The sequence below is a fragment of the Neofelis nebulosa genome, chromosome 4 (genome assembly GCF_028018385.1).
Source record: "Neofelis nebulosa isolate mNeoNeb1 chromosome 4, mNeoNeb1.pri, whole genome shotgun sequence".
Classification (NCBI taxonomy): domain Eukaryota; kingdom Metazoa; phylum Chordata; class Mammalia; order Carnivora; family Felidae; genus Neofelis; species Neofelis nebulosa.
The window spans coordinates 155,989,868-156,009,798 of NC_080785.1; the positions used below are offsets into that span (position 1 = coordinate 155,989,868).

The 19,931-nt window shown below is 56.1% G+C and overlaps 1 protein-coding gene across 3 annotated transcripts; it reads left to right on the forward strand.

Annotated features, from left to right (window-relative positions):
• The first annotated feature begins 11,898 nt into the window (after positions 1 to 11,898).
• Positions 11,899 to 19,783, forward strand: HOMER3 (homer scaffold protein 3). 3 transcript variants are annotated; one of them, XM_058727364.1, is made up of 10 exons: positions 11,899 to 12,038; positions 13,767 to 13,848; positions 13,929 to 14,085; positions 14,329 to 14,460; positions 15,633 to 15,740; positions 16,806 to 16,927; positions 17,452 to 17,608; positions 17,924 to 18,034; positions 18,130 to 18,216; positions 19,314 to 19,783. In XM_058727364.1, exons 2-10 carry the CDS (start codon positions 13,835 to 13,837, stop codon positions 19,503 to 19,505), a joined length of 1,080 nt encoding a protein of 359 aa, XP_058583347.1. In that variant the 5' UTR covers positions 11,899 to 12,038; positions 13,767 to 13,834; the 3' UTR covers positions 19,506 to 19,783. The 3 variants fall into 3 exon arrangements, with proteins under 3 accessions (XP_058583347.1, XP_058583348.1, XP_058583349.1); XM_058727365.1 differs by lacking the exon at positions 11,899 to 12,038 and adding an exon at positions 12,605 to 12,720; XM_058727366.1 differs by lacking the exon at positions 11,899 to 12,038 and adding an exon at positions 13,032 to 13,056.
• The last annotated feature ends 148 nt before the right edge of the window (positions 19,784 to 19,931 follow it).

Consider the following 19,931-nt stretch of genomic DNA (forward strand, 5'->3'; position numbering starts at 1 on the left):
GCCTCAGTTTACTCACTGACAGTGGGCTGTTGAGAGGGGCGAACTTGGAGGATGCGGGTTGGACGCTCAGCATACAGCAGGTTCTGGAGAAGTGTTTGAGGTTGTTGATTCAGTTGGTCCAGGAGGGGAGACGCAGAAAAGAGGCTGTGGTTGGAGGGGGCTGGCTGAAGGAAAAACCAGTGGGTTGGGGTCCCAGGGCGGCACTGAACCTCAGTTTCTTTTTTTTTTTTAATTTTTTTTTTTTAACATTTATTTATTTTGAGACAGAGAGAGACAGAGCATGAACAGGGGAGGGGCAGAGAGAGAGGGAGACACAGAACCGGAAGCAGGCTTCAGGATCTGAGCCATCAGCCCAGAGCCCGACGCGGGGCTCAAACTCACGGAACATGAGATTGTGACCTGAGCCGAAGTCGGACGCTTAACCGACTGAGCCACCCAGGCGCCCCTGAACCTCAGTTTCTTAATCTGCAAAATGGGCCTGTGAGGTTGTGGTGAGGCCAAAGGGGAATCACCCATGGGGCTTGGTGACAGCACAGGGTAGGTGCTTTAGAAATGAGCGTTTTCCCTCTGGTAGTATCAGTGACAGCCACCCCCAGTTTGTCACCTCCCACGACACCTTCTTTCCCTTACCTTGGGGAGCCACTCTTTGGAAGAGTTGCAGGCCACCTCCCACACTCTGTGTGGGTAAATGCACACAATTCCTTTGCCCTCCAGCTGTTTATACGGATAGAAGTTGAGGGAAATACACAGGCAGGGGGAGATAGGAACTGTGTGCTGTACCTCCCGCCCCTGGAGCCCCACGCTTCACCTTGCCAGTTGCCTTTTTCTGGGTGGATTTTGCTTTTCCTTTCCTGGCTCTGATCCCGCTTTCTGCTGTATATCGTGCCCGGCCTTTTTGGTGGACAGGACAGCCAACAGTCGGGTTGTGACTATCGTTCCGTAAGCTTTCATTTATTCAACCCGTCATTCTTGAGGACCTACTGTGTGCCCAGCAAGGCTAGCGAATGAATGAATAAAGAAATGAATGAAACAATGCCGGGGAGTAATGGGAGTTATGAAGACAATAAGAGGACAAATGGAAAGTGCTAGAAGATATATGGGGGGAGAGGTTGGGGAGTCTCTGGAGGAGGTGGCATTTGAGCAGAGTTTGGGGGACGCCAGGTTGGCACCTCTGATTTTTTTTTTTTTGAGATAAAATTCACATTATATAAAACTAACCACTGGGGAACCTGGGTGGCTCAGTCGGTTGAGCGCCCGACTTCGGCTCAGGTCATAATCTCACGGTTCGTGGGTTCGAACCCCGCGTCGGGCTCTGTGCTGTCAGCTCGGAGCCTGGAGTCTGCTTCAGATTCTGTGTCTCCCTCTCTCTCTGCCCCTCTCCCGCTCATGCTCTGTCTTTATCTCAAAAAAATAAACACTAAAAAAAAAAAAACACCAACACAAAACACCTAACCACTTTCGACTATACAATTCTGTGGCATTTAGTGCATTCACAGTATCACGCAACCGCCACCTCTGATTCAAGAACATTTTTATTCCCCCCAAAGAAAACTCTGTACCTATTAAGCAGTCACTCCGCACTCCCTCCTTCCGAGTCCCTGATTTTAACCCACATGGTGCAAAGCAAACGTCTCTAATATTGATTTGCAAATGTCAGATGTTCAAAGAAATGGACACACACACACACTCATTGCTGCTGGGAACAGACTGAAATATGGGGTACATGATATGGAAGTCAGTGTGGCCCTAAGTATCCATCAAAAGTCTTCAAATTATGATTCCACTTTTTTTTTTTTAACGTTTATTTATTTTTGAGACAGAGAGAGACAGAGCATGAACGGGGGAGGGGCAGAGACAGAGGGAGACACAGAAGCGGAAACAGGCTCCAGGCTCCGAGCCATCAGCCCAGAGCCTGACGCGGGGCTCGAACTCACGGACCGCGAGATCGTGACCTGGCTGAAGTCGGACGCTTAACCGACTGCGCCACCCAGGCGCCCCTATCATTCCACTTTTAAGGCTGTCCCCCAAAAGCCACCTGGGTGGCCCAGTGGGTTAAGCGGCTGACTCTTGGTTTCGGCTCGGGTCGTGATCTCACAGTTCCTGAGCTCACCCCACATTGGGCTCTGTGCTGACAGTGTGGAACCTGTTTGGGAATCTCTCTCTCACCAGCTCTCTGCCCCTCCCACATGCTCTCTCTCTCTTTCCCTTAGTCTCTCAAAATAAATAAACTTTAAAAACAATAAAGCTTTTAAAAAGGCGATTCCCTTGGGGCGCCTGGGTGGCTCAGTCAGTTAAGCGTCCGACTTCGGCTCAGGTCATGATCTCACTGTCCGTGAGTTCGAGCCCCGCGTCGGGCTCTGTGCTGACAGTTCAGAGCCTGGAGCCTGCTTCCGATTCTGTGTCTCCCTCTCTCTCTGCCCCTCCCCCGTTCATGCTCTGTCTCTCTCTGTCTCAAAAATAAATAAACGTTAAAAAGGCGATTCCCAAAAAGGGTCCCTGTAGCAAGCAACCTAGGAGCACCTGGGTGGCTCAGTTGGTTGAGCTTCTGACTTGGCCCAGGTCATGGCCCAGGTCATGATCTCATGGCTCATGAGTTCGAGTCCCACAGTGGGCTCACTGCTCTCAGTGCAGAGCCTGCTTGGGATCCTCTGTTCCCTCTCTCTTTCTACCCCTCCCCGGCTTGCACTCTCTCCAAAATAAACATTAAAAAAAAAAATTTTTTTTTAATGTTTATTTATTTTTGAGAGAGAGAGAGAGAGAGAGTGTGAGCAGGGGAGGGGCAGAGAGAGGGAGGGAGACACAGAATCCGAAGCAGCCTCCAGGTTCCTAGCCGTCAGCACAGAGCCTGATGAGGGGCTCGAACTCACGGGCCATGAGATCATGACCTGAGCCGAAGGCGGATGCTTAACTGAGTCACACAGGCGCCCCTGGGCATTGATTTTATTCTAAAATTTTCATTCACTCCACAGATATTTAGGGAGCACCTGGTGTGTGCCAACCCATGCCAAGGGCAGGGACCGCGTCTGAGTTTCGTTTCTTTTGCCAGTGGGTTTTTAACTTGCCAGTGAGCATCAGGCACATTATAAGTGCATAATAAAAATTCTTCAGGAAATTAAATGCTACAACGAGGGAGCTGTTTAGATTATTTACATTATGTCTGTGTTTTCTGAAACCGTTTTTCCACCGAGCAAAAATTATTTCGGCGCTCAGGAAAGAAAACATGTAAAGAGGCTTCTGTTAGAAAACGTACACGTTGTGTCCCATGCCCTCCCTGACCCCCCAACATGTCCTCCTGTCTTCCCAGCCACCCTTCCTTTCCTCCAGCCTGGCTCCTCCTGGCTTCTCACCAAGAGTGGGGCCTGGAGCAGGTCTGGGAAAATGTACCAATTAAGATGAGACGGAGAGGGGCGCCTGGGTGGCTCAGTCGGTTGAGCGTCCGGCTTCGGCTCAGGTCATGATCTCACAGTTCGTGGGTTCAAGCCCTGCGTCGGGCTCTGTGCTGACGGCTAGGAGCCTGGACCCCGCTTCGGATTCTGTGTCTCCCTCTCCCTCTGCCCCTCCCCGAATTGTGGTCTCTCTCTCTCTCTCTCTCTCAAAACTTAATAAACATAAAAAAAAAAAAAAGATGAGATGGAGCGATTTCCAGATGGAGGAACTGAGGCTCAGAGAGGTACAGTAACCTCCCCAATGTCACACAGTGCGGAAGTTTCAGGGGAAGCTGTCTACTCTCAGAGCTCCTTCTGTGTCCCTTAAAGCGGTTGCAGGCCAAGCCTGATTCTTTCCTTCCCTGTGGCCCTGTGCTTGTGCCTCCATGACAGCCCGCGTGGAGGCCTGTCTGATTTCTCAACAAGCTTCAGGCAGAAATCACTGCACTTCTCCTCGGTACCCACCTCACACTGGTGTCGCTGGGCCCCCGAGAAGCCTCAGTCCCAGGCCCTCGAAGAGCCCCAGTCTGGGGAGGCCAAGTCAGATGCATTCGCTCTCAGCTCCACTGAGTCAAGCAAGAGCCGGGTGCTCTGTCTGAAGAGTCCGGAGGGCTGCCTGGAGGAGGGGACACAGAGTCAGGGCTTGTTGAATGAGTGTGCTAGAACAGATGTACGGATGGGGAAGCTGGAGGCGAATCATGGATGATGCCTGCATCTGTGGGAGGGCGGGCAGGTGGGGGGATGGGTGGCCGGGTGAATGAGTGGGAGGGCGGGTGGTGAATGGGTGAATGGGTGGCTGGGTGGGTGGGCAGATGGACAAGTAGGTTTGGGAGTGGAGAGGAGGAGCTCGGCTTTGGGCTTCTACACTCTGTCAGCACCCCACCACCACCTTCCTCCCGGAGACCCCAGTGTAGAATGTCATGGTGAGGGGGGGGGGCCACAGAGCTGCCTACATTGCAGCCCCGTCCCGTCTCCAACCTGGCCCCCGCAGGTGCCTCTGGAAGGGCCAGCCCCTTCACCCACATGACTCTCTGCTCTCGAACCGGCCTGATGGTGCTCAACACCACAGAGGCCATGGCAGGGCGCTACGACCGCCAGCGGGTGTGACTCAACAGGTCCCCGTGGCCAGCCGCACCCTGTCTTGGATGCAGACACGACTGCAGTTTCCCAGCTGGGCTCAGAGGTGCCCCCAGGACCGGCCAGCCCGCTGGGGCAACCCCTGGGAGCGGCTATTCTCCAAGGTCTGTATGTCCGGGTTTGCCTTCCCGTCCCTCACCCTTCTCACCTAGAGCTGAGTGTGGGGTCATGTGCTCCCGGGCACCCCCGGCCCCTGATTGCAGCCTGGACATACTGTCTTCCCCTGTGTATGCAGTTGGTGCCCAATGTGTGCTCTTTTACCCTTCCCTCCGTGGTCTTCCTCCCCCAGCTGGGCGGAGGTGGGGCAGCAGGTTCCTCTGTGACCTCCTTTGGGGCTGCCCGGGGAAGCAGATGTTTCCGTCTACTCAAAGGCCTGGGATTGCAGCGATAAGTCCGGGGCCAGCATCAGAGCTGATGTGTGGGAGAGAAAGGAAAGCTGGACAAGGCGGAAAGAGGGTTATTGAGATGGACTTCCTCCCTGAGGCCCTGGGAGTTATAAACTCAGAGCCTGTGGACATCCCCAAAGAAATAATGATAGTGCTAATAACAATGTCATTTGTTTATCAAGCACAGCCCAGGATACCTTCTGCATTGTGGTAATAGAGAAGGCAAGTATTAAAGTCAGTCTGTCAAAAGCCTCCCGTGGCTCTCCAGGGCTCCAAGTATAAAGCCCATACTCTCTGCTGGGGCCCATAGGGCCCCTTGTGACCCAGCCTATGGGTCTGCCTACCCATATGCCCTTCCCACCCCCCTAGGTTCCCCCAACTCACCCTGTTCCAGTCACATCCACCTCCTTGATGATGATGCTCCAAGGAGCTGAGCACATTCCCACCTCAGGGCCTTTGCACATGCTGTTCCCCTGAATCACTACCGCATCAGAGTAACCTTCACTGACCACCCATCTTTGCTTGTTGCTTTGGCTGTTTTTCTTTCCTTTGCAAAATGCTGTCAGTAGTCATTCTGCTTACGGGGCACCTGGGTGGCTCAGTTGGTTAAGTGTCTGACTTCGGCCCTCACAGTTCACGAGTTTGAGCCCCGCACCGACAGCTTGGAGCCTGCTTGGGATTCTTGCTCTCTCCTCTCTCTCTCTCTCTCTCTGCCCCTTCCCCACTCACACTTTCTCGCTCTCAAAATAAATAAACGTTAAAGAAAAAACAAAATGGGGCGCCTGGGTGGCTCGGTCAGTAAAGCACCCAACTTTGGCTCAGGTCATGATCTCACAGCTTGTGGGTTCGAGCCCCGTGTCGGGCTCTGTGCTGACAGCTCAGAGCCGGGAGCCTGCTTCGGATTCTGTGTCTCCTTCTCTCTCTGCTCCTCCCCTGCTCATGCTCTGTCTGTCTCTCTCAAAAATAAACAAACATTAAAATAAATAAATAAGAATAAAATAAAATAAAATAAAAATAAGCATGAATTAACAGATGAAGAACCCCCATCTTATGGAGAAGGAAACCCCAGAGAGTCTCCCCCTGCATCCATGGAGACGGACTGTCAGACCCTTGGAGTCTGAGCCCAGACTGTACCAAATCTACTTTCAAGCAAGTGAATGCCTTCTTCCCCCTCCCTATGGGTAAATAAGCTTCCAAAAGCTACAGAGAACAGGGTTTGGTCTCTCAGACCTGGGTTTGAGGCCAAGCTTTTCCACTTGGCCAGTTTTTAATTGGGGAAGCCCCCTGAGCCTCAGTTTCCTTTTCCATAAAAATGGAGTTAAAGGCAGGGCCATGGAGATTCCTCCTCCCCCAGGGTCTCTTTGAGCCTTCCCACACTGGACAACAATTGGGGCCCTGAGAGGCCTTGCGCTGGGCCAGGACTCTAAGGAGCCCCCAGTCTGCATCCGGGACGGAGCTGGATACAGACACTCCCGGTTGGGGCAGTGGAGGGAATCTGGGAAGGCTTCCTGAAGGAGAGGGTGTTAGAGCTGACATTTCCAGTCATAGGTGGGGCTGAGTGTGAAGGCTCAGTGGTGGGGTTAAGGGTAAAGGTCCAGAGACGGGGTTCAGCTGCTTGGCCAATGGCAATTAGGAGCCAGATTCTCCCACTGAAGCCTCCAGCAGAGCCAGAGAAGCTATGAGAGCAGGAAAGCGAGCAATGCATCCAGTTAAGGCGATCCCTGCAGTGGAGGCTGGGACGGACTGGTTTGGGGCCCACCCAGAGGGGCACATGTTGATTCTCACCTATGCCTAGCGACCAGGAATGGCCTCCCCTAGCAGACTGAGGGAGGAGGCTGCGGCATCTGAGTCACCGGGTTCCTGTAAGAACATTTGGCCCCATGTGGGCTGTCACCAATCGGGAACACGGCCCCCGGAGCCCCTCCGTGTTGCCTTCCCCGCGGCTTCCCGCTCTCTGTTCCCACAGCTGTTCCTTTAAGGCCACAGAAGGAGAGTAGGAGGAGAGGGCAGGCAGAGAGGAGGGCATGTAGGAATTTGGGAGCTCGGGGGAAGGGAACTTCCCTGACTAACGGTCCAGTGTGTCCTGGGGCTGTCTGAGCCTCAGGACTCTGTCTCAGATAAGAAAACTGAGGCTCAAAGAAAGGGAGGGTCTGTCCCCATTCTATACATGTACAGATACCGGATTCTCTCTCAAGAGCTGAAACCTGGCCTGGAGACTGCAATGTAAATCTTATCACATCCCTTCCTCTCTGTCTCCAAACTCTCTCATGGCTCCCCGGTACCCTTGGCGTGAAACCCACACACCACATCACCGCTTATGAGATCTTACCTGGCTCCTGTGACCTCCTTAGCCTTCAGTGACCCCTACTCTCTTCCTATTCACTCCTCTCTGGCTACCAGAGACCTTAGCCTTCAGTGACCCCTACTCTCTTCCTATTCACTCCTCTCTGGACCCTCACTGTTCCTCCAGCATACTCAGCCCATCCCTACCTCAGGGCCTTTGCATATGCTGTGTCCTCTGCCCAGAGTACTCTTTGTGAATTATTATCCCCATCTGGTCCGTCAGGAAAGGTGCAAAGAGAGGAGCTCACATGCTCAGTAACATGCATCAAATTGGTGGAAGTCAGAATTTGCACTCAGGCCCATCTGACTACCTACTCAAGCCCTGTCCCACCAGTGGGACATTTAAGACAGGCCTCCAAACCAGTGCACCGCGGATCTGGATGATTCTCAGCCCCTCTAGGTCTTGCTGCCTCCAGCTAGGTACCAAAGACCCTGAGGCCTCGGACCCAAACCCCGCTGCTCAGGGAGCTCCTGGGCCAACCTGACCCCTAAGTCTCCGAGCGTCCCTACTGATGTGGCCGCAATTTTTCCGCCCCACTTTCTGCCCTTCACACAGAATGATGGCAGAGTCTTCAAGGACGACACAGCCAAAAATAATCGGGCCCCGACCTACCTCCCAGAAGTGGGCCAGCCCCGCCCAGCCACCTGGCACCGCGGAGGTAATTAGTGCATGTGGCAAATGAGGGTAATTAGGTCTGTGGGAACCAAACCGCAGATCCAGGTTTGGAGTTTGGAGGGGGCTCAAGTGTTGCCTACCCCCACCCCCAACCCTCCCAGGTCCTGGGAGCTCAATTCCATAACCCAGTGTCAGACCCCCTCCCCTTAGCCCTTTCATGCCTTCCTGGAGGCGGCTTGTTTAATGGATTTACTTTGTCCTTGTGCATAAGTTGAATTGGATCTGAATTTAAGGTGGGATCACTTTCAAGTGATGAAAAATCACCAACACTGAGTCACCAAACTCTCCTACGCCATGACCCCCATGCTGGGAGATGCCAAGCCCAAGAGAAGCTTCAGCCCCGCCCTTGAGGTACCTTCAGGCTGGGGGAGTCAGAGCTGGACACAGACACCCCTAGCCCATAGGGATCAGGGTTGGGTCAGAAGGAGGGAGTGTGTTGGGGAAGGTCTAGAGGGAGACACGGAAGGGCTTCTCAGAGAAGAGGGCATTGGAGGTGGGACTTTGAGGGACGAATAGGAGCTTTTCAGGAAGATAAGTTCTGGTGGCTGGCCCAACTGGCCACGGCTGGGGGAATGGGGAGAAAGAAGAGGAGTGTGGCTGGGGGAGCATATAAGGGTCCCAGAGATAAAGATTTAGAAATCATCATGCCATTGGACCTCCTTCTGTCCTTGAAAGCTCATGCCTAGTTGGGATTCTTCAACCCCTGAAAGAAAATCTTAAGAATTTGGCTCAGGATCAAAAACCACATGCCCAGACGGCCAAGAATAAATATAATGTTTGTAACAACCAGCATTTGTTAAGCTCCTGGGGTCATGCCCTTTGCACACAAAGACTTGTTGGGTCCTTACAGGAAACTTCAGAAGTGAGTACCATTTTTATGCCCATTTTATAGATGGAGTAACTAAGGCACAGAGAGGGAAAATGTCTTCTTTAAGGCCACACTGCTGGTAAGAAGCAGGGCTGAGATGCACTCCCTGGTCACGTGACTCTGGAGACCATCAAGGATCAATACTGGGGTTTGGGGAGCCTCTCCTCCTTGAAGCATTTAAAGAGTTCCTGCTGCAGGTCAGTCCTGCTCTAGGTGCTGGGATAGAACCACAGAAGAGGTGGCTAGGAACCAAATCATGTCATAAACGGATCGAAGTGGCCACTGTCCTCCATACCATGAGATTGGGCATGTGGCTTTGGGGAAGAGTGACAGACTTCCCCTGATCTGGTGGGACAGGAACCCTCCAGGGAAGAGAGACAATTTAGCTTCAGTCCAAAGGTGGGTCCGATTTAACTAGGCAGAGGCCAGAGACTAACCCGGAAGAGCCACTCTGCAAATGCAGCTTCTCTAGAGCCAAATAAACTTGTTCTACTCTCTGCTTGGTCCCCTCTGTGACAGGAAGTTCATTTTCTGATATCCTCCCTTAGCACCAAGGGAAAGCTGTCACTCATAATCAGTCACCCTGGGGTGGTGGCCTCTGCCCACACTGTAAGGACATCCCCAGGCAGAAGAGGTCTCAGGCTGGGGTGGAGGTGGCAGCTTGGGGCAGCCATGCTCGGGGCAGTCTATACCCAGGGGAGAATGAGGAACTGCCCATCTTCAGGTCAGGGCTGCTCAAGGTGAGCCCCAGCCCAACCCCTCCCGGAAGCCTGAGGGGGGCCTGGGAAGTGATTCAACTCCCACTCTCTTTCATGTCGTTGCCTTCTGCCCACACAAGGGGTAAAGTCTACCTGGGCCCCTCTCCTGGCCGCCCCCACAGAGCGGCCACATGGCCGTGGCCCTGCAGCCGGCCAGCACTCAGCACACCCTGAGTGGCTTCCAGAAGCCTTGGCCGTGTCGGCACCTTTCCCAGTTACTTAATTTTTTTTTTTTTTTTTTGGTAATAAGGAAAAGTCACTCTTTGCACAGAACAGACGGTATTTTCTTTGTTCCCCACAATGTTCAAAGCGTTTTGTGGCTTCAGGCCTGAAAGCAAAGCCAAATCCTTTGCTTGTGCAGATGCCTTGTGAAGTTAGAAGCAGCTGGGGAAACTGAGGCTGCAGGCTCCATTTCCCTAGCATTGGTGAGCAGTTCCTCTCATACTGGCTGAGGCTGAGGCTCCAGGATGGGCCAGCCCTCCCTAAAATGCCCAGATCTGGTCACCACCCAAGTAATAAACAGATAGTACAGGTCAGGGATCGCACAGAAAGTGATGGGGGCATAGCGCAGAACACAGCGAGATCCCCCTCCAAGCCCAAGACAGAGAAGTTTCCAGGCGGAGAGGGGGCAGTGGTGCTGAGCCTGGAAGGACAAGGCGGAGTATATGCCTCCAGAAAGGTGGAAGGATCCGGTTGGGCAAAGACTTGAAGCGAAATAAACCCTGATCTTGGCCTGGGAATAAGTCTCCGGAAACGACATGACCAGGAATTCACCTAAAAGTAATTTGAAGATAGCTACCAGCCTAGATGTAGGATTCTTGTCAGGGAAAACAGAAATAAAGGAACAGAGAAAGGAGACGGGACGAAGAAGGTGAAAAACAAAACCTGTGAGGTGGTCGGCAAGCTCAAACATGAGGTTCAGGCAGCTCTCTGCCCATGGATCCCGGTCCCCTTGCTTTTTTTTTTTTTTTTTTTAATTTTTTTTTAATGTTTATTTATTTTTGAGACAGAGAGAGACAGAGCATGAACGGGGGAGGGTCAGAGAGAGAGAGGGAGACACAGAATCCGAAACAGGCTCCGGGCTCTGAGCTGTCAGCACAGAGCCCGACGCGGGGCTCGAACTCACGGACTGCGAGATCGTGACCTGAGCCGAAGTCGGCCGCTTAACCGACCGAGCCACCCAGGCGCCCCCGGTCCCCTTGCTTTAATAAAATCGCCTTTTTTGCACCGAAAACATAACAAGACAAAACAAAACATGAGGTTCAGAACTTTAGGGAACTGTGGGCCTTGGTTCTGAGGAGCTGCCGTGCCTCTGTCCATGAACCCAATGGCACTGTGTGACTTTGGAGGAGTCCAGAGAAAGGGCAGCCACAGGATTGACCAGCAGGCCCCACAGGTGGACTTGGGCCTGGGGAGGCCGAGCCTGGCTCAGCTCCAGAAGGACCCTCTCCTGGCAAGTGTATGAAGGGCTCCTTCTGACCCAGGCCCGAGGATCTCCAGGGGATTCACTCATTCGGTGGCAACCAGGCCCCAATGTTCCATCTGCCCTAGGTTCTGGGACCCTATAGCATAGCAGTGCTGATAATCTAACCATGGCTGGCACTGTTAAACCATCCTCTTGAGGGAGACCAGGTGGACAGAAGCCCGTCCCCAACTGGGGATCAGAGCTGGGTGGGAAGTCAAGCAGGAGGGATTCTGAACGGTGCACCCCTGATCAAGCCTCATTAAGTGCCTGCTGTTTGTCTCTCTCTCTCAGCCTCTTCCAGCTCTCCCTGCCTGTTTCTCTTTCATTTCCTGGTAACACCTACTGAGTACCTACTGTGTGCAGGCACCCACCTCTGTGCGGTAGAGAGGCCCCTGCCCCTGGATCCCTGTCAAGTGGAGAGGGAATCCCATCAAAAGCAGAAGGTCATGACCTCAGGCAGTGAGAACGCGAGCAGCAGTGACCTGGAGGGTCAAGGCCACCCCTGACGGGACGGTGAAGCCACACGCTCCTTCTGTCTCCTGTGTCTCTCCCCCGTCTTTCTATCTCTGGGTCTGGGTCTCTGTCCCCATCCCCACCCCCTGTCCTTCTTCCCTGTCCTTAACCCCTTCCCCGCCGCTCCTCTCCCGCCTTCCTCCCAGCTTCCGCCCCTCCCTCTCCCCCTCCCCCCCCCCCGCCGCGGAGGGCCGGCAGGGGGCGCTGCGGGGCAGCCTCGGAGGCCCGGGGAGGCGGGGCGGGCGGCGGCCGCGTCGGGACCGGCCGCGATGGGACCGGAGGCGGCGCGGGCGGCGGCGGAGGCGCAGACAAAGGCGCGGGCGGTGCGGAGGGCGGCGCGGAGGGCGGCGCGGAGGGCGCGGGCCCCGGAGCCAGCAAGCGAACGGGGCGCCCGGCTGCGGGGAGTCGGCGCCGCGGGGCAGCACCCGACTCGCGCCCGGACACTCGCGGGGCGCCGAGCCCGCAGGGTGAGCCCGGCTGTCCGAGCCTGCGTCGGGGACGCGGGGGCCCGCGAGGTTCTAGGGCCGGGGGAGGGCGCGGGGGTCCCCGAAGTTCCGGACACGGAGGCTGGGTGCGGCTCGGGGAGCCCCGAAGTTCCAGGGCTTGAGAGGGCGCAGGGGCCCCGAAGTTCCGGAGTCGGGGTCGAAGAGGGCACAGTGCGAGGGGTTCCCAAAGTTCCGGACCCGGCGTTGGAGGAGACTGCGGTGTCCCCGACGTTCCGGGCCTGGGAGAGGGAGGCGGCACGAGGAGATCCCGAAATTCCGGACCCGAGGCTGGAGAGGTGGCAGGGAATCCCCGAAATTTAGCAGTCGGAGGTGGCGCGAGGGATCCCCGAAGTTCTGGGGCTGGCGTTGGAGGAGGCGGAGAATGTGTCCCCGAAGTTCTGGACCCGGAGTTGGGGGGCGTTGCGCCCGTCTCGGAAGTTCCCTGGTCGAGGGTGGCACTTCCCGAAGTTGGGGCGCGCATTGGGCGCCCCGCTTCTGACGCGGATGGGAACTGCTTCCTTACTGAATATCAGGCCCCCCGGACTGGGACGCATGGGGTGGGGCTTCGCCCCCACACGCGATTGGGGATCCTGGGCACCGGGCGGGGTCGGGGCCTCCTTCGGGAGCCCCGCGGCCGGAGGCGTCTGAGGCACATGACTAGTTGGTGAGTAACTTTCCCCAAAGCTGCAAGTCTCGGCAGGACTGTCAGGACCGGAAGGGCCTGTGTTCCTGGGACCCCTGCACCCTGGAACCCTGCTTCGACCCAGGACCCGCTCCCAGCCCGGGCCAGAGCTGCCGCCCCTCCCCCACCCAGGGGCTCCGGTTTCAGACCCTGTGACCGGGGCAGCAGCTGCCCAGGACAGGGTGGGGGGGCATCCCTCCTCTGACCAAGGAGGCCGCTCCCCTGGGGCCTCCCTTCCCCCACTTTGCCACCTCCTTCCGCCAGGTCCCTCCTGGATCCTCCACGGATCCCCCTGGTACAGGTTTTGGGGGCACAGAGGTGAGGGTGGGGAATTCTCCAGGGCAACTCTTCCTGGTTTCTGTGGGGTTGTGGCTAGAGGAACCAAGAGAGGCTGGGGAGCCCCCTCTCCCAATCCTTGGTCCCACCCAGCCCTGCATGGATGGTATTGGGGTTGAGTGGTCATGGGCCATCTGGCACCAGAGTAAACTTGTTTGGCTACATCTTATCTTTTTAGCTAGGCTGGGAGCTACCTGGGGGTTCGGACTTTGACTCCAAGATGTGCCTCTGCCCTAGAGTGGAAGCGGAGGTGTCTCTCTGTGGGTTCGGTGGGGGGACTGGTCTCCCAGTAGGCACCTGGTGATGCCCTGCATTTTGATAGAGATCCTGGTTTGGGGAGTGATGAGTGAATGTGGCAGAAAATCCCAAGCGGGAGTTGGCCTTGGCCCTTCTCTACCCAGCCCCAAGATTGAGGGGGTTTCCCTGGGACTTCAGTACCTAGCATGCTGAGAGGTTTACACTGGGCTATCAGGGGCCACCTGGCTCCTCTTAGAGAGCCATCTCCTGCTCAAGGTGTTGTGAGAGCTTCCTCCAGGGCCGTTTTGCTCTGGGTGATCTGCCGATTCTCTCACCTTTTTGACTGAGGTTCTATGAATGGTGTATGTACTTGGTGGTGCTTCCTGAGGTTGGACCCGCTTGGTTTCCCTAAGCCTGTCCTGGGGAGACACTCACAAGCCCCCTGTCCCCCACAGAGGCTGAAACCACACCTCCTGCCATCCTTCTGGCTGCCTCTTGGAGCCCACCCAGCCCAGCCTGACCAATGTCCACAGCCAGGTGAGTCCCTGCCTCCGCAGCTTGGCCCTGAGTCCCCCCCGGGGATGCCCAGCCCTGCTGAGAACACTCTCCCCATGCAGGGAGCAGCCCATCTTCAGCACAAGGGCGCACGTGTTCCAGATTGACCCGGCCACCAAGCGGAACTGGATCCCAGCGGGCAAGCACGCGCTCACTGTCTCCTACTTCTATGATGCCACCCGCAATGTCTACCGAATCATCAGCATTGGGGGTGCCAAGGTCCTGGCAGGGCCTGGGTGGGGTGGCAGGCCCAAGGGGTCTCAGCAACAGGCCTGGGTCTGGTCGTTGCCTTGCCGGGTGCCTGGGGGCTGGGGTTGGGGAGGAGCCCTGGATCAGTCTCCCTCCCGAAATGGCTCAGACCAAGGATCTCTGAGGAGCTAAGACAAAGTGATCCACTGGGGGTTTCGTATTCATTATTGTCAGTCTCATCAACCGTGAACTTTGCTCCCCACCTCTCCCCAGGCCATCATCAACAGCACTGTCACCCCCAACATGACCTTTACCAAAACCTCCCAGAAGTTTGGACAGTGGGCAGACAGTCGTGCCAACACTGTCTATGGCCTCGGCTTTGCTTCTGAGCAGCATCTGACCCAGGTGGGCTGGTAGGATGACACGGTGGGAGGGATGGAGCTGGGCCTATGTCTTCTGGGTATACTGGGGCCCCTGGGCAGGTACTGGGTTTCCAGTCTTCCCAGCTGTAGAATGGGTATCAGAAAAAGCCGGAAGTCCCTTCCGGGTTCCCTGGCTCGTGTCTCGGCTCTGCTGGCCACTTGTTCCAATTTTGGACACACCCTACCCTTCTCTGGGTGCCTGGGATGGGCTAAGAGTTCCCTCACACACCCTAGCCCTACCTTCATCATTGCCTCCCTCCACCCTCTGCTGTCTCTAGGCTTCAGTATTGTCTCATCCATTGTTTCCCTGGATGGTTAGTGCTTTCTGATTCCTAATGAGATCGTGAGGATTTTCTTCTCTTCTAGAAGCTTTAATTTTCCTTTCAAATTTAGGTCTTGAATTAATTTCTGTGGGTGGTATAAGGTAGGAGTATTTTTTCCCACTGAGTATTCAGTTGCTGTTAGACTGTTTTTTGAAAAGATCATCCCCCTTCCCTCCCCCCACCCCCCACCGCAATGAATTGCACTGGCCCCTTTGCCCCAATCAAGTGACTGTGTGTATGTAAATATTTTCTTTAAAGAATGTATTTTCACACTAAGGAAATTTATTTTAAGATGAAAAACAGTGAGTGTGTCCTACCCCAACTGGAAAACTGGTGTAAGTGGTAAATGTAAACATAAGTACAGTGAAAATGAGAAAAGGGTGATTTACTTGCCCACTGGCTACAGGTGCCTCTAAGAGGCTCTGAGCCCAAGACCTGCTTTCTCTTTGTTATAAAAAGATATTCACAAGTGTCCCAGGCATTCCAGACAGCACTCACCTGAGGCTCTCCTTGCTGAAATAAGCCTGACGGAGAGGAAAAGGGGATCGATCCCTTTTTCAAGGTGCCTCAATGTAATACACTTCCGTGAACATCCCACCCTCCGCCATGATACTCAATCTGATCACTGGGGGCATTTTCTAAGCCTTCTTACCACTCTTCTAGTTCATGAGATGAACTAGTTCATGAGATGCTCCTGAAGTCACCTCCATAGTGACACGGCTGGTGCTGGGGGTGGGGGGTGAGGGTGACCTAATGGGGCTCTGGGAGAGGGGGCTGGGTTTTCTTTGATTGTTTGTTCTGCCTTTCCCCCGCTCCCCCAACCCCACCCCAGTTTGCTGAGAAGTTCCAGGAAGTAAAGGAAGCAGCGAGGCTGGCAAGGGAGAAATCTCAGGATGGCGGGGAGCTCACCAGTCCAGCCCTGGGACTCACTTCCCACCAGGTCAGCACTCCTTGTCCCATGCCTGCCAGTCACTCAACTGCTATTGAGGGTCCAGGTGCTGTGCGCGTGCCCAAGACCATATGCTCACAGATTGTGTAAAGCTAGACCTGTAGCAGAAGCCTTGGAGGAAAAGTGTCAGGAGCACATTCTGGGCGGCTGGCCTAGCCTTAGATCAGGGGAGGCCTAGAAACCAGCTTGGGGCACCTGGGTGGCTCAGTCGGTTGAGTGTCTGACTGCAGCTCAGGTCATGATCTCAGGGTTCGCAAGTTCAAACCCCTCGTCAGGCTTGCTGCTGTCGCACAGAGCCTGCTTTGGATCCTCTGTCCCCCTCTCTCTCTGCTCCTCCCCCACTCGCACTCTCTATCAAAAATAAACGTGAAGGAAGGAAGGAAGGAAGGAAGGAAGAGAAAGAAATCAGTTTAGATGGCAGAGTAAAAACCTGAAGGTTGAAATGGCTAAGTAGAGGGGTAGAGTAAAAAAATTGTCCCTGGGGCACTTTCCCCTATTAATTTATTCAGCATGATCTACTGACCACCTACTGTGTGGGAAAGAGGGCTAGGGAGTTGAAAAAGAAGGCTGGTCCCTGCCCTCAGGGCTCATGGTCCAGGCTGGGAGGGGGATTTATAATGAATTCAGCCTAGTAGAAGGCTTCCTGTCAGAATCTTAAAAAGCATGTTGAAATTTGGCCCCAGGGAAGGGCATTGCTGTGAAGGAATAGCATAGAGATTTCACATTGCCCCCACCCCCTTGCAGATTTTGAATATCTCAGTGGGTTTATTTAGACCAGCAGGCATCAAGTGCGCTCCTGGGAGCTTGGTGAGAGCCCAGGCAGGCAAGGTGGGGGTACAGTGCTCAGAACTCGGTCCAGGGACCATGGGGAGCCAGAGAGGGTGGAAGAGGAGAGGAGGGGCGCGCTCCCATCCCAGTGCTGGAAAGGACCCCTGTCCTCAGTCACAACCCCAGTAACATCAGCCCTGACCCCAGCCATGACCTGACTGGTCCTTGACTGAAGCCACCACCACCCCCACCCCCCCAGTGTGACCCCGCTTCTGCCCACGCCTTTAGGTGCCCCCAAGTCCTCTCGTCAGCGCCAACGGCCCCGGCGACGAGAAACTGTTCCGTAGCCAGAGCGCGGACGTCCCCGGCCCCGCAGAGCGCGAGCGGCTCAAGAAGATGCTGTCCGAGGGGTGAGGGGGCAGGGCCGGGCATAGGGCGTGGCAGGACTACTGGCACGGAGAGGGACTTCTCTGAAGTCGAAGGGCGGCGGGATCTGTGTACCCAAGGCCGGGGGAAGGAGAGGCGCCTGACCCGGATCCTGCCCCTTCTGGAGCCGACCTCGCCCCTGGAACGCGCTCCCGCTTTGACCACGCCCTCTCGGGGCGGACCCTGCCCCTAACTCGCCGGCTCCTCGGGGCTAACCCTGCCTCTTTTACGCCTCCCCTGCCAAATTCTAACCCCCCGGATGCCTCCCCACCCTCACCCCGTTCTGCGCACACCCCGGTGGGCTGACCCCGCTCCCCGTTCCGTCTGTCTCCCTGAGCCGACGCCAGGCACCTACTTTCACCTCGCCCCCGACGAGATCACGCTACCCCGCGAAGTCCCCACCCACGGCCCCGCCCCCCGGCACCGCCCCGCCTCCGGCACCGTCCTGCCCTGCCCCCAAACGCAGTGCTGCCCAGCCTCGCCCCAGCCAACCCTCGCGTCCCTGCAGCTCCGTGGGCGAGGTGCAGTGGGAGGCCGAGTTCTTCGCGCTGCAGGACAGCAACAACAAGTTGGCGGGCGCCCTGCGAGAAGCCAACGCCGCCGCCGCCCAGTGGAGGCAGCAGCTGGAGGCCCAGCGTGCAGAGGCCGAAAGGCTGCGGCAGCGGGTGAGGGGACCCCTCCCTCCCAGAGACGCTCAGTGCCCCCCCCCCCCCCCCCGGCAACTGTGGAGCCCCTGCCTCCGTCCTGGGTTCACTGCCTGGATGTGTGATCTCAAGGCTGTTCCCCTGAGCCTCAGTTTCTTGTTCTGTAGTACGGGTTTGAGATCATGTCACTCTTTGTCAAACCCTGAAGTCCTGCCTGCTTCAAATCAGAGGGGATGAGTACCTCGTCACAGGTGTGCCTGAGCAAGGGGCAGATTCCCCGGGGGTCAGGAGAGCGCAGGCTGGGGGTCTCAGGGGCTGACATGCCTGTCCACACAGGTAGCAGAGCTGGAGGCCCAGGCAGCCGCGGAGCCACCCTCAGTCAGTGAGAAGGAAGGGCCAGGCCAGTCACTGGAGCAGCTGGAGGCGCTAGTGGAAACCAAGGACCAGGTGAGGGCTGAGTGCGTGTCCCTGGGCTTCACCTTCCCTGACCCCTCACGAGGGAGCCAGGAAGCCCAGAAGAGACCCTGGGAACTCTTCTCTAGGAGATCCAGACACTGAAGAGTCAGACCGGTGGGCCCCGCGACGCCCTGGACGCCACCGAGCGCGAGGAGACGCAGCAGAAAGTGCAGGTGTGTGTCGTTGCGGGGGGTGGGGGGGTGCCTGCCGAGAGCCAGCCAGCCCCCGGGGGTGGGACAGACCTGGGATCTTTCCTTCCCGATGGGTCCTGGGCAGCTATGTGCCTCCCCGAGCCTGTTTGTTCATTCACCCGTAGGTGGGATCAGGAAGACAGTTACCTAAGGTTGTGAAGGACTGGGACGACCAGGTGCATGGAAAGCCTCAGTTGCAGCCAGTGTTTTGGAAAGGATGATCATCGGCACAGTTTTTCACATTCTGTCATTCGACAAGCCGTTTTCGAGTCCCTGCTGAATTCCCATGCTTGACCCCATCAAGTCCTCACACATCCCCAGTCTGAGATCAGGAGACTGCATTTGAACCCAAGTCTGACTAGCCTGGCTTTTTTTTTAATGTTCATTTATTTTTGACAGAAAGAGTGCATGAGAGAGTTTGGGGGAGGGGAGAGAGAGGGAGACAGGATTCGAAGCAGGCTCCTGGCTGACAGCAGGGAGCCTGATGTGGGGCTGGAATTCACAAACCCTGAGATCATGACCTGAGCCGAAGTTGGATGCTTAACTAACTGAGCCACCCAGGCGCCCCTGGCCTGGCTTTCATTGAAGACTTTATCTGAGAAATGTTCACGGGACACGATCTGAGTCCCGCAGGTGAAGATGTCAAAGGCTCTAGTGACCCAGAAGAGAGAAGTTGGGGAAATGCTCCCTCTTGCCTCCTGGGCAGAGTGCACGGCATGTGCAAAGACCCTGAGGTGGGGAGACGCTCAACATAGTCAAGGACCCACAAGGAAGCCAGTGAGGCTGAGTTGGAATGAATAAGGAGAGGAAGGAGGGGAGTGGAGTTTGTTCCCAGCCTAATGGGGTCACAGGAGGGTTTTGAGCAGAAGAGGGATGTGATCAGTTCCATGACATTCAGATTGGCCAAGGGCCCATGGAGTGTGTTGGGCAGAAGCTGCAGGGAGGATAAGAGACTAAGGCATGGGATGGCCCAGAGTGGGGTCTGATGGGATGACACTCAGATGCTGGATGCCCCAGGCAGGGCTGGTGACCCTTAAGGCTTGTTGGGGCCTCAAATCCTGCCTATCCTCTCCCTGCAGGACCTGGAGACCCGCAACGCCGAGCTGGAGCACCAGCTGCGGGCAACGGAGCGCAGCTTGGAGGAGGCGCGGGCCGAGCGGGAACGGGCACGGGCTGAGGTGGGCCGGGCCGCACAGCTGCTGGACGTCAGGCTGTTTGAGCTGAGCGAGCTGCGGGAGGGCCTAGCCCGTCTGGCAGAGGGCACGCCCTGAACCTGGCTGCAGGGTCTGCGTGGGAGCCGGGGCCTGCAGGAGCTGGTTTTATACGCAGGATTCCCGCCTGGGGCACGAGCTGGGCCGCAGGCGGCACAGTGGGCCGTTCACCCTGGCAGGGACTGGGGGCCTAACTCAGCCCGGGGAGGGCCTGGCCATAATGCCTCAGCTGGCCCTGGCCGCTCACAGCTCAGGGGCTGTTTTGGGGCTGTTTGTTGTGTAGAATTTCTAGAATCCCCAGGGCGCCTGCTGGTGCCCACATTACATTTCTAAGAGTGGCTGTGCCTGTGTGTGTTGTGTGGGCACCCAAGCATCTAACCGCCGTCCCTGGACCCCTCTACCTGCTTCCTCTGCGATGCACCTCGGCCGCCTTCAGGCTGTGTAGGGCTTAGTGAACCACTTGCCAGTGAGGAGAGGGAGTTTCAG

What these genes read in the sequence shown, in the direction of transcription:
- HOMER3 (XM_058727364.1), top strand. An exon ending in CCGAAAGGCTGCGGCAGCGG is followed by an intron (nt 17,609 to 17,923) that starts GTGAGGGGACCC and finishes CTGTCCACACAG; the next exon opens with GTAGCAGAGCTGGAGGCCCA. An exon ending in AGACGCAGCAGAAAGTGCAG is followed by an intron (nt 18,217 to 19,313) that starts GTGTGTGTCGTT and finishes CTCTCCCTGCAG; the next exon opens with GACCTGGAGACCCGCAACGC.